This window comes from Colias eurytheme, chromosome 5 (genome assembly GCF_061535395.1).
Source record: "Colias eurytheme isolate Ceu_HAF_F1 chromosome 5, ilColEury1 Martin Lab GWU primary, whole genome shotgun sequence".
NCBI classification, from domain to species: Eukaryota; Metazoa; Arthropoda; class Insecta; order Lepidoptera; family Pieridae; genus Colias; species Colias eurytheme.
The window spans coordinates 7,922,288-7,935,608 of record NC_142984.1 but is presented as its reverse complement, the minus strand read 5'-3'; the positions used below and the strand labels follow the sequence as shown (position 1 = coordinate 7,935,608).

At 31.4% G+C, this 13,321-nt stretch overlaps 1 protein-coding gene across 1 annotated transcript in view; it reads right to left on the bottom strand.

Annotated features, from left to right (window-relative positions):
- Cad99C (cadherin 99C) overlaps positions 1-13,321 on the bottom strand; it is a 147,175-nt gene that overhangs the window by 21,360 nt on the left and 112,494 nt on the right. The window contains exons 4-5 of the mRNA XM_090102033.1: positions 7,600-7,685; positions 2,019-2,084 (exon numbers count right to left, since the gene is read on the bottom strand). Of these exons, the coding sequence (XP_089958159.1) occupies positions 2,019-2,084; positions 7,600-7,681 (148 nt within the window). The 5' untranslated portion in view covers positions 7,682-7,685. The remainder of the gene's footprint in view (positions 1-2,018; positions 2,085-7,599; positions 7,686-13,321) is intronic.

The window sequence follows — 13,321 nt, the reverse complement described above, 5'->3', positions numbered from 1 at the left end:
AATCGCAACTTCAAAGATTCGAAAAAAAATAAGCATAATATGTTATAACAGCCATAGAAACAGCATGTTATATGATTATCTACCTACTGGTCGTTTTTTGTGCAATGACAAAGATTCAAACGATTTCTAAGAATCCGTTTTGAATTTACGAATGCTATATAGACTGGGGTAGAAGCCTTTAAAAATAATGAAAAGATAAAAAAAATCGCAGTCGGATGAAACCCATTAGAAAAGGAGGGGAATATGATGAAAATAAAAGAAAAAATAAATTACGGTCAATCCGAGTTCGGGAAGTGGGAGGGGGGAGCTTTTAAGAGATAAAAATGGTTTCTCTCGATTTCCGACAAAACTACAAGTCCTACAGAAAAAAGTTCAATGGCAAAGTTGTAGCTGTAATTAAAAGTTCTACAACTTTTGTATTCACAATTTTTTCACATAACCTCAAAATTTTGGTGAAAAATTAAAAAAACCAAGTTTTTGGTCTTATATTTTTATCTACTTCAAAATTTATTGTTTTTCTACGAAATTTGGTGGAAACTTACTTTATTATGTCCCAAATACACTGTAATTTATTTGATTGAAAATATTTATTTTTTCGCCTTATTTTGAATTAATACCAAAAAAACAACCTAATTTTCAATCGAAAAGTCACCCGTCAAAATATCAGCTTTTTTCAAAAACTGGGGGTGCCTTTTATTCATTGAAATCTCTACTTTCATATGGTGTAAAAAAAAATAAACACCACTATAGTAAATGTTCTCAGGAAATGCATACAAACAGTGTGATAATGAGCTTTTACTAAATCAGGCACATTTCTCGAACTCTATATGTTCGGTAATATTTCAAAAGAAAAATAATTATCTGTTCTAAGTTTAATATTTTACAGCATATTCAAAAGCAAAATGATGACGATAAAAACATTTCAGGTAGTTCGAGAAGTGTGCCTGATTTAGTAAAAGTTAATTTTCACACTGTTTGTATGCATTTCCTGAGAACATTTACTATAGTGGTGTTTATTTTTTTTTACACCATATGAAAGTAGAGATTTCAATGAATAAAAGGCACCCCAAGTTTTTGAAAAAAGCTGATATTTTGACGGGTGACTTTTCAATTGAAAATTAGGTTGTTTTTTTGGTATTAATTCAAAATAAGGCGAAAAAATAAATATTTTCAATCAAATAAATTACAGTGTATTTGGGGCATAATAAAGTAAGTTTCCACCAAATTTCGTAGAAAAACAATAAATTTTGAAGTAGATAAAAATATAAGACCAAAAACTTGGTTTTTTTAATTTTTCACCAAAATTTTGAGGTTATGTGAAAAAATTGTGAATACAAAAGTTGTAGAACTTTTAATTACAGCTACAACTTTGCCATTGAACTTTTTTCTGTAGGACTTGTAGTTTTGTCGGAAATCGAGAGAAACCATTTTTATCTCTTAAAAGCTCCCCCCTCCCACTTCCCGAACTCGGATTGACCGTAATTTATTTTTCCTTTTATTTTCATCATATTCCCCTCCTTTTCTAATGGGTTTCATCCGACTGCGATTTTTTTTTGTTTCAAAAATTATCTACTCTAGTCTAATAATCAATACTCGTAAAAATAATTTGTATTGTGTCTGATAAAAAAATATAAGATTGAAATCTTTTCGGTTTCTTTTATTATTATTTAATGTTCTTGTCCAAATAGGAGGAAAATTACAATGACAGAGACATAGCCTGTATCCGCACGGTTGCACTTGTATTTTTATTAAATAAATTTGAACAATCATCATTAGGTACCCTATGAATTTATTTAAATAATGTTTTAGGTAAGTTTTAGGTAAGTAAGTAAGTAATGTTTAGGTAGTACTTTGGTATTCATGTTTCCTATGTATAACAATATTATATGCAATAATTTAATAGCCTGATATTTGGACCTACCCTCTATGGACCTACCAGTTATTATTTCATTATTTTAACAGAATAATTTCTATCACTGTTTAAATTTAAATAGTAGAAGATAAAAAAATTTACTCACGATCGCCTCTGCTTTCTTCTATATCTACTATGATACTAGATTGTCCCGTTTCAACCTCGCACGGTCCTGGAAAAATAAAATCTCACTTAAATGCTAATTAATAAAAATAAATGTGCTATACTTTTTCGCCAAGAACACCACATGAGTAGAAAGACGGAACAGAGACTAAGCTTCTTAAGAACGTGCAAAATTGTTACCTATTTTGGTAGGGTTGTCACAATAGGTTAAGACAAATTAAACAAAACATTTATTAAAAAAGGACCTAATAAAATAAACGCAAGTAGGTACTTACCTTGTACTTACTTGAAAAAGTAATAATCAAAATATTTACTCACCTATTGTACTCCCTGGGATAGTTGAAGTATGATATATTTTTAGTTTTTCTAGTATTATTCATACACACAGTACAATAAACAACCATTTTTAACAATAAAATATTACGTTTTATATTAAAATATTCAAACTTGCAAGTTGCAACTAATAAAACAAACAACGTGCGTCGTATCAACCCTGAGACTGTCCTCAGCCTGTGCAAGCGCAAACCGGTTTTTTCCAGAATCGCTGCGTACGCGACAAGCGGCCTGCGGTCACACACACATGCCCCGCGTACTTGTAGTAGTGCAATCGATTCGCGCGGTTGTTTGAAGCTTAGTCTCTGTTCCGTCTTTCTACTCATGTGAAGAACACCAAGATCAGATTTCATAGATGGTAAGAGATCAAATTTCGCCCTTATGGCGATCTTAATAAATTGTGTTTTTACGTAGTCTTCAGAGGCCTACATCAATATTATTTGATAATTATTAATATCCATTAAGAAAATGGATCCATTAAGTAATTATAATCGTAATCATCATTGAATACGGGTTCTTAATATTTTCAAATTGCATGACGACATAATATAGTCATTTGAGAACCCTCTTTACAATTATAATATTATTTTAAACTAGCGGTCCGCCCCGGCTTCGCCCGTGGTACATATTTACGTTTTCTCTACATAAAAACCATCCTCGTACTTCAAGGAATATAATAAAAAAAGAATTATCGAAATCAGTTCAGCCGTTCTCGAGTTATGCGCTTACCAACACATTTTGCGATTCATTTTTATATATAAGAGAAGAAGATTATAGGTTACGCAAATTTAACGATGCCTGGGCAATGCAAAAGTTTTATACTTATGGTACCTTCCACCTTGGTATTTTAATCAATTCGATATTTTACATCGATGTAAATATCTAAAAAGATAGAGCTATACGTTTTTAAGGTCTCAGAACAAGAAAATATCATCACTCACATTACACTTTTAATTATTTTTTATCGAATAAGTAGCTACTATGACTTTATAACGATTTTTTTTTTATTATTTTTTTATATTTAAATAAAGCAATACTACAATTATTGTCTGAAGATAAAAATACCTTACGTCGACAAAATAGAGTGACAAGAACACCATTTTATTCCTGTATAGTAGTAACAAGCTTTCATATTCGATCTTTAATTCCTAGTTAGGCGTCAAAACAAACAGCGTACTAGTTTCCAAACACATTAACCCACAAACCATTACTGTAATAGGCGCAATCACTATCACTTCAAGTCGTGTCCGGATGAACATAAACATTACACCCGTAATTACCTACTTATTAGAATTAATCACATCTATTAGCAGCTAATGAATTATTTATCTAAACCGACACTACACGACGACTTTAATATAGATATTAATTTCTGTAATGTTCCCTTTCCAAAGTAATTTGACTATAAAGAATTAACGTAAACGTGCGTAGGAATAGAAGTATTAAAAAGCGCTGAAAGTAAAAGGAAAAAAAAATAGGAAACAAAAAAGCACGATGTTTACACACTTCATAAAGTTATTGCTTACTAGCGGTCCGCCCCGGCTTCGCCCGTGGTACATATTTTACAATAAAAGGTAGCCTATGTTCTTTCTCAGGGTCTAAAGATTATATGTGTCAAATTTCATCAAAATTGGTCCAGTAGTTTATGCGTGAAAACCATACATACATACATACAAACCTTTCCTCTTTATAATATTAGTATAGAAGTATAGACAAGAAATGATATACCTACATACCTACATAGAATCAGTAAAATAGTGCGTAGATGTTATTTTACAGTTCGTTAATAACAGAAAGCTCTAGGCCATGCATGATGAAAAACTTGATTTAGTAAAAATGTTATAATTTTGGTAAGTTGAACATATTAGCCAGAAGCTATTTCACATATTTTCTAACTAAAACAGAATTAATGAGCTTCATTATCACTCAATATAAATTAGCATAACCTCAAAAAAGCCGATTCATTTCCCGCCAACTTCGATCACAGATAACGAACAGTAAATCAGTTGTATGACACATGACAGCGGGTGTGTCTGAGAAACTTTCAATTAAAAAGTTATACGTCATCGCCATGGGTGCGTGGACCATTAAGTGGTAGCATTATGTGCTAAAGGGTATCTACGTTAATATACAATTAATTATATGGACAAGCTGTTAACTGTGATAAATACATCGAACGCGTTCAATAAATCAGCCTTGTTTAAAACAGGTGCTTAATAAATTGTAACTAGAAGAATGTAACAGGTTTTTTGCATTGTGGCTAACGAATTGTTAATGATCAAGCCTTTCACTAGGCTTTATGAACAGAGACACAGTCAGATAAATTTGCCAAGAAGTATATAGAAACAGAAGATACGCTCATCAATAGAATGACTACGACATCGTCGATGAAAATATCTTACTGTTTGTTCATCAGGATTTATTCCAGATATTAATAATATGTGATGACGTAGGTACCAGTACCTCATCGAATTCATTAGTTTTATTTTTTAAAGACACAACATCTGAATATCGTTACTATATACTTAACTTATTTTTGTGTATATTTGTTTGCTATATTTGTTCACGGGCTCTGGCCCCATTAAAGTAGAGCCAAGGGCTAGTAGACATCGCATATGTCTTGTGTGAAATAATAGAGAAAATTAAAAAGGTTAACAGTCCACTAACCTAAGCAATTAACAATTAACCTTTAATTATGTATACCGTTTGTATAAGTTGAAGTACGTTTCACACTTAGAAGGAAACATTTACGAGTTCTTTCGTATCCCGAAATAAGCAAATATAGTAAGAAATATCCTAATTAAATTTTACGTTCTATTGAGCAAGCCAAATAAGCAAAAACGCGTATTTCAAACATCGAGATAGTATGTACTTTTCAAACCACATTTATTGGGACATACATTAACGATATGAAATTAAAATTTCTATACATTTCTTGAATAGCCATATAAAGAAGTAACTAAAGTTTATAAAGTAACTTGTACTGATTTGGTAAATTGCGTGCTTGTTATTAGTTTCACTATCTAGTAATTAATTAGGCGCTTAACAAGATTCTCGTTTGGCAAATTGTGGAGATAATATCGACACTGTTACATTATTTAATAGGAATTTAATTTCATAACTATGATGGCATTTCTCAATGTGTGTAAATTGTTGAAACTAGGAATAATGTTTGACTACGTCATAAAAATTTTACATTTGTAAGTAAGTAATCAGATTTATGTTGCGATAGTGTTCTACAATTTTTATGTTTCAGACAATTTATTAATTATATTATCTTGTTAAAAACAGTGAATTGAAATATACATTTTCACGGAGACAAAATCATTTTGAAAACTTCAATAAATAATACAAATAAAACAAAATCCTATGTGAAAATCACAATAAGCTAACCTACACTTTAATCAGCGTTCATGTCTTCACTTATCTGATTGTTTGTACTAAAGTACCAGATGTGGCTTTTTGGTGATTTACTATACAAGGAAGCAGGTTCTACATGACAATGAGATAACATTCTATACGACCTAAATTCCTTCCAGTAATTTACAAAAACGGTAGATCATTTGATAAGTTTTAGTCTAATCTTTTAGATTTCCAAGAAGGAAGAAGCTGTCTTAATAACCGGAATAAGGTTTTTAAAACCTTTGTGAATGACTTTTTAATGGATTGTTAAAGTTTTCTGTTTGTTTAAAATGTGATGCTGGTATTTATAAAGCGATCTTGATTTTTATTTTACATAGATACAAAATTTTATGGGGTTAAAGGATAAGAACTTGCTTTAAAGAACCAGAAGCAATATTACTTTCTTATAAACTTACTCGTAAATTGATTAGGTCAATGAGTCAACTTTATCAATTTAAAAATATCTATATATATAAAACTCAAAGGTATAGATATAGTGATCTATCAACGCACAGCCCAAACCACTGGACGTATCGGGCTGAAATTTGGCATGCAGGTAGATGTCATAACGTAGGCGTCCCCTAAGAAAGGATTTTAGAAAATTCATCCCCTAAAGGGGTAAAATAGGGGATAGAAGTTTGCATGAAACTTTTTATTCCTTGGGTGTATTTGCATGAAATTGGGCATGTAGATAGATCATATGACGTAGACGTTCTGTTAAGAATTTTTTTTTTTAATTCATCCCCTAAAGGTGTAAAATAGGCAATAGAAATTTGTAGGAAACTTTTTATTCCTTTGATGTATTTGCATGAAATTGGGCATGTAGATAGATCTTATGACGTAGGCGTCCGGTAAGAATAGATTTTCGAAAATTCATACCTTTAATCTTCTTAATCTATACTATATATAAAACTCAAAGGTGACTGATATAGTGATCTATCAACGCACGTCGCACAGCCCAAACCACTGGACGTATCGGGCTGAAATTTGGCATGCAGGTAGGTATCCCCTAAGAAAGGATTTGGATCAATTCTACCCCCAAGGGGATTTAATAAGGGATGAAAGTTTGTATGAAACTATGTCAATTTTCTACGGATTGGGCTTAGACTTTGTTAAGTTTTTACATACGCTAAACAAAAGTACCAAAGCCGCAAAAATATACCTAATTAATATTAATACTTCTTAACGCGAGCGAAGCCGCGGGTAAAAGCTAGTAATAGATATGTTACTTGCAAATGTGTATAATTTTGCAAATTTTAATAATACCTATCCATAAAATATTTCCATACAAACAATGTATTATTTTCCATAATATGCTATTTGTAAATAGTCAACATATTTAACCTATTCACAATAACAATACATTGCAAAGTTTGATTGTCAACTATTTGTTTATAATAAACAAACGCATTGTGCTACCTACTGTATATTACCATAGAATGCGGTGAAAGGAATTGTTGATGTATTAATATTAATAATTTGAAATGAATATCAATATATTTTATATATTAAATAAGAAAAATATAGTATTGAAACGTTTAAAATAGTTTATATATAGGTAAATGTTCTAAAACATACTCTACATTTTATTCATCAACTTATACCTACACTAAAGAGATATGTTCTTGAGAATCTTTAAACTTTTACCTTTTTTTTAAATACTTACACATTTGTTAATAAAAACGCGATCGCTTCAACAAGTAGTCTTGAAAGTTATTGAATCAACACGTGGTTGATAAATTTGCAATACATATATATAATGTACCTAAGTAATAAATATAATATATAATTTAACTATATAATGTAAAAGTAAATAGGAACATGCTTACCAGGTGTAGCCAATACTCCGTGCAGTAAGATAAGAAAAATCCAAACTGTCCATTGCTGCGTCAGCGCGCTCCACCGCGCCATCTCACTGTAACAATACAAAAATACATTTAATTGTGTACATATTTTATTCCCTTATCAATAAGGTTCAATATACATACGTCAATAGTCTTTGTGCTGGATATACATACACATATGCATAGTCGAGGGTAAAAGTAAAATATTACAATAATAATTTAAAGTTATTCTATCGTAGGAAATTACGAGATACATCTCGCTTCACTACAGTGAAAGCTCTGTAGAGATTCAATAGCTATTTATTATTTAGAATTAACAGCTAGTAATAGTATGTATTTGCATCATTATAACATTTCAGTATTAAATATAGGATTAGATGAAATCAAGATAAACCGCTTTAAATTACATATAAATAAGTAAAAATAGCAGCATTAGTCTCATTTGATATTTCATTTTCATTTGAAATCTAAATTTATAATTTATTAGGATTAACATGAAATAAATAACTCAAATTAATTAAGTACCTAATATTCACATCGGGGATCATAGTTCACATACAATTTTTATTATATCATGACAAACAATAACAATGACTTACATAAACAATTCACTCACGTAAGAACATAAGCCGATTAATCGTGCATTATAAAGCACGAACACAACCACGTGCTCTAAATTAAATTAAGAAAATATCTTAACACCAACGTGACAAATCTATAAATAAAGTAAATCACAGCGTTCGCAGAGTATTAATCTAATTAGCAACATTAACAAATGGGGACCCTTGACCGGACATTACGGTAAATCCATTTTCTACTTCTTGTAATATAATTAGCGGATTACAATTTTATATATATAGAGTGCTACGATTTTATAGCAGCATTGTGAGGTTTCCTTATTCCTAGATAATATCGGCTTAGTGTTTGCTAAGCTGGTAATATGGATGTGTTTGGATGACCTCTCCGGTGTATGGGCGATAGGGTTATGGGAAATAAAGCTGTTTCTATCGCAATTTACATGCTACGTACGTTAGATTAATCGATGTTTATTATGGGCTATTTAGATTTCCGACTTGCCAATGATTATTCGTTTCGAATTAGAATCGGAAGACGGTTAACGTAACATATTTCGAAATATATTTTGCATCTGAAATTGGAACGTGTATAACAGCGGATACATATAAAAGTTGCTCTCAATTTTGAAGGCAAATATTTGAGGTCATAAAGATGCCCAATAAATTTCTAGCAAGGTACTCGTAATTGTAAGTACCTTATATATTTTGTTCACAGAGTAGTACACCCTTTAGTTATAATGACGTTTCTTAGCAACAAAAACGTTGAAGATTCATAGATTTTACTTTAATATCTCTAAAGAGAACTCATTTCATTTCTGCAAAAAGTAACAAACAAGTTATGTGTCCGCTCGTCTGTCCGTTTAAAAGTAGTCCATATAACTCGGCAAAAAGTGGAATCCAGATCCAGTCAGGTTGCCTATACATTAACTAGTCTATTAAATCATGAAATGTTAACTATCTTATATTATAAAGGGGCGGGACGTATGGCACTTTACTAGTTTTAAGGTGTAAAGACGTGTTTCTAATGTTACTATGTCTATAAATATTTATATACAATAATGGATTTTGCCTAACTTAAACCAAGTTTGATAGTGATGAAGTAAGTAGGTACTCTAAATTCTAATTAAAGAGTACCATAGTATAATTATAATTTTTAATATCACATAAGAAAAGTTATAAAAGCCTTCGAGTTTCAAATAAATCCTCCCAGGTTCATAATATAATTAAAAAATAATTTGGAAAATCCAAAAATGCACGCCTCATAATTTTTTTTTTTAATAATTATTTATTAATTATTATTTTTGTTTATTTAATAACAATTAAACCACATCGAATCAGACCCCTGAAAAATGAAAGGGTTCTATTCCTGAGCATACTCAAGCGTAAGAGAAAAAAAAAGACTCGATTAGTAAAGTATTTCGGTCGCTATCGTGTTAACAAGAAAATCCTCCGCACATACAGACACACGGACGTCCAAGACAGAACTTTTTTAAACTGTTTTTTAACTAGTTTAAATAACAAAAATGACATCAAAAATATCATGAATGTTAAAAATAGTGTTTTTTCTTAATATGTGTGTGTATGTATTATCTTACAAGTGCAATGTATGATACATAAAGACATTTTAAGTTTGAAAAATCAGATGTTTTGCGCGAAGTGACAGTAGTACCCACCTCAACGCTTCGCTTATGAGGCGTGCAATAACGTATTATAAAAATTAACACATTTTTGCACCTAAAATTTGTCATAACACAACCAAAGAAAAAAGTTCTCCAACTCCTCCGTTTTCTATTATCCACCGATCTATATAAGTGATTTAGAAATAAGCCGGATTATACACAAGACACGTAGCATTAATATGTCACCCGTCGTATTTACATAGCTTGGAATCCATGCAATTCCAACGGTGCTGCAGTTCCTTAGAAATGCTTATGTAACGAGGAATGTTGTCTATCTAGTTAAATATACTTAAAATCATAGTAAAGGGGATTTTTATATGAGCACTACTTTGTTTTCAACCGACTTCAAAAGAGGAAGATTTGGTATTGATAGACGATACCTTTTATCATAACCGAGGGCAATGGGTATTAAGTTTGATACCTATTAATATTAAATTTTTTTTAAAAGAATTTACCTTCCTTCCTTACAAAGGACGGAGTTTAAAGGGAAGTGTGAAGTAAAGAATCTCTACATAGAGTAGTATAAAGGAGATTTATTATTTTATAGAATGCTTTAGCATAGCAAAATGCTTGGTTTTATCCTTGAAGAGGATCTAAAGCTTAGTCCCTATTAAGCTGATTAAGGTTCAGCCCTTTCAATCCGATTATATAGTTTTATCCGCTGAGGTTTGTAAACAACTAAAAGTGTAATTTATTTAAAACCTTTTGGGGTCCAAATTTTGTCACCGAGTTCGTAATTTGTTTCGCTTCTTTTTGATATACAATTTAATATATACCTACTTTATAAACTAAAATTACCTAGTACCTAGTAGTAATTTATAGTAAAATTGTATCATAAAGTTAATAATCATTATTTTCGCGTTACGTGCGATTATTTCAGAAGTGCTTATCTATACCTACTTATGTCCTTGAAATTCTTTGTTAAAATAAATTATTTATTAAAATTAACCCTATAAGATCTGTTACCATCAAGACTACAGCCGGTTAAAACGAGGTAGGTACCATCAAAAGCGCCCACTCATATTTTCATACCTTTATTACGAAGGCTTCGATGAAGAAACCACATTGTCCAGTTACAATGAAAAGTATAAGCTATAATTTTGATAGGAATGAACCACAGCCGTTATTCCCTATTGTTCTAGCGGTTTCACTCCTACAACTAAAGATGATCTTTGCATTGAAATACCATGCTATCAGGAAGTGAATGTTTGAACGTACTTCTTAGTTCTATCATTTGTAAAGCATTGTTGTTTTAAAATGAAATAAAAACAAAATGATGATAATTAAAAACTTGATAAATGTATCACTAAGTTACTAACTAAATGCCATCTAACACAAAATATCTTGTTGTATATTCATTTCATTTCTGATAATCGATAAATGCAAAAGCGAACCACACAGCCTTTCCATTTGATGCCCAAGAAATCCTCTTCTTCGTCTTTAAAACTCAGAGCAAATAAGATCAGTTACCAAAAAATGTTCTTCACAGAATCCTTTTACCACAGAACACTGAGTTAAAATCTAAGGATAAAATTGTTGATAGCATGTTATTTTATGAGCGACAGTCACGCACGCCAATTACTCGGATGCAGTTTTTCACACGAGAATATCTTGTATCTTTTTTTATTAACTCCTTGAACTGTGTCAAATTTATCTTTATTACGATTTTGACTCCTTTTTTAGAGATTATTTGTTGCTTCAAAATTAAAAGAAACGCTCATATTCTGCATTTTACCTATTGAATTCATCATCCACGGATGAAACAGAAATGTACGCGTCATTTTACTTACACGATCAACGTTTTGCAATCACATAAAAAATTAAAATACTGTCCATAAATCTAGTTTCGTTTGACATCCGCGATGTAAAGTTCAGAAACCATGCTCATCAGTTGCCCAAAATTCCATACGCATACACGGAAAAAACAGCAATCTACAAACAATACACTACTACATTAAGAATCATCATTTCAAACAATCACAGGACAATACCACCAAAATCTCAACCATAATCCAACAAACCATCCACTTATTTCACTTAACCAATTTACACTAGAATTCCAATACCGTAAATCAAAGCATCCCGCTCCTCCTTCACGGTCCCGTTATCTCTTATCGGCTTAGCTAACGGCTGATACCGTCCTTATTATAATGGCCCACACACATCCCAGTTCATTATGCAAGTGTTACGGTACAGCCTGTCATAGATTTTGTCCGTTCACCGCCATTGAGATATTATTACTACGTATGGAGGAGACACCACGAACAAAACCTGTGCGCCATTTTTTTGCTCTAACTAAGTTTTAAAAATTATTATCTAGTTAGGTACTTAACGATGAAAGTTATTCCTTTGCACTTTTCCGTATTATTTGTATTATTTGTGCAATATCGTAACACACACGAAGGCATGTTTGATGCGTTTCACTTTAAAACCATTAAAAAATACCGCTCAACATACGTCACATGACGTATGTTGAGTGGAACATAAGTGATGTAGGCGGTGTCGTCTCCATATTAATATTATCTCAATGTTCACCGCACGAATAAATCTTTGAACTGCATTAATGTCGTGTTAAAGAGTAAATGGAACAGGCTTGCTTTGGGTTGTGATTATTGGACTGCATTAAAGGGATTAAAGATGGATTAGGAATGTTTTTTAATGTGGGTAGTTGTGTGTCAACATTTTTTCCTTTAATCTTACCGTGACCAACTCAACAGAAGGTGTGATTATATACATCTATAACAAGATTAATCGTAGGTTGAATCGTTAGAGCTTTTCTATGTGGTCTTGCTTTAATTATAATAAAAATACAGCATCTTTTATAGATAAATAGAGAATTTCTTCATTCACAATATTCATGTTAAACCAAACAAGATAATACTAAACGTGATATTTAAAACCGAACACAAAACAAAATGTTAAACCAAATATCGTTAGTAATTTCACAATACGACTTCGAAATAGACCTACATTACGTATAATATCGAAGTGCTTGTACGTATAAATCATAGCAAAATTTTCTAATTGCAAACCGTGCTAAATGTAACAGCTAAATATCTACATGAGAACCGAAGGGACAACGCCTTTGTCTAAAATGTTATAAACTCGTGATACAGATAGCGTAAATGTCGATCGATTTGGCATTTAGTAAATCGCGAACTTATTCAATTACCCGTAAACTACGCGATTTGTAAACTAAGGTTCTTTTCAAATGAATGGGAACGAAAGATTAAAGTTCTTTGATCTTTCGACAGACAGGTGGTTTCCTAACTCCCCATTAAACAAAGTACTTTATGTACATTGCCAATAAAGTCGATTTCGTTACGTCAAAGTTTATGTTTATGCTGCCATATCCGAGGATTTCGTCACAAGCCTTTGAATACCGCAAACACGACTCGTCTATAAAAAGTTGAAATAATTTAGTATGAAAAAGTATTAGCAATGTAAATAATG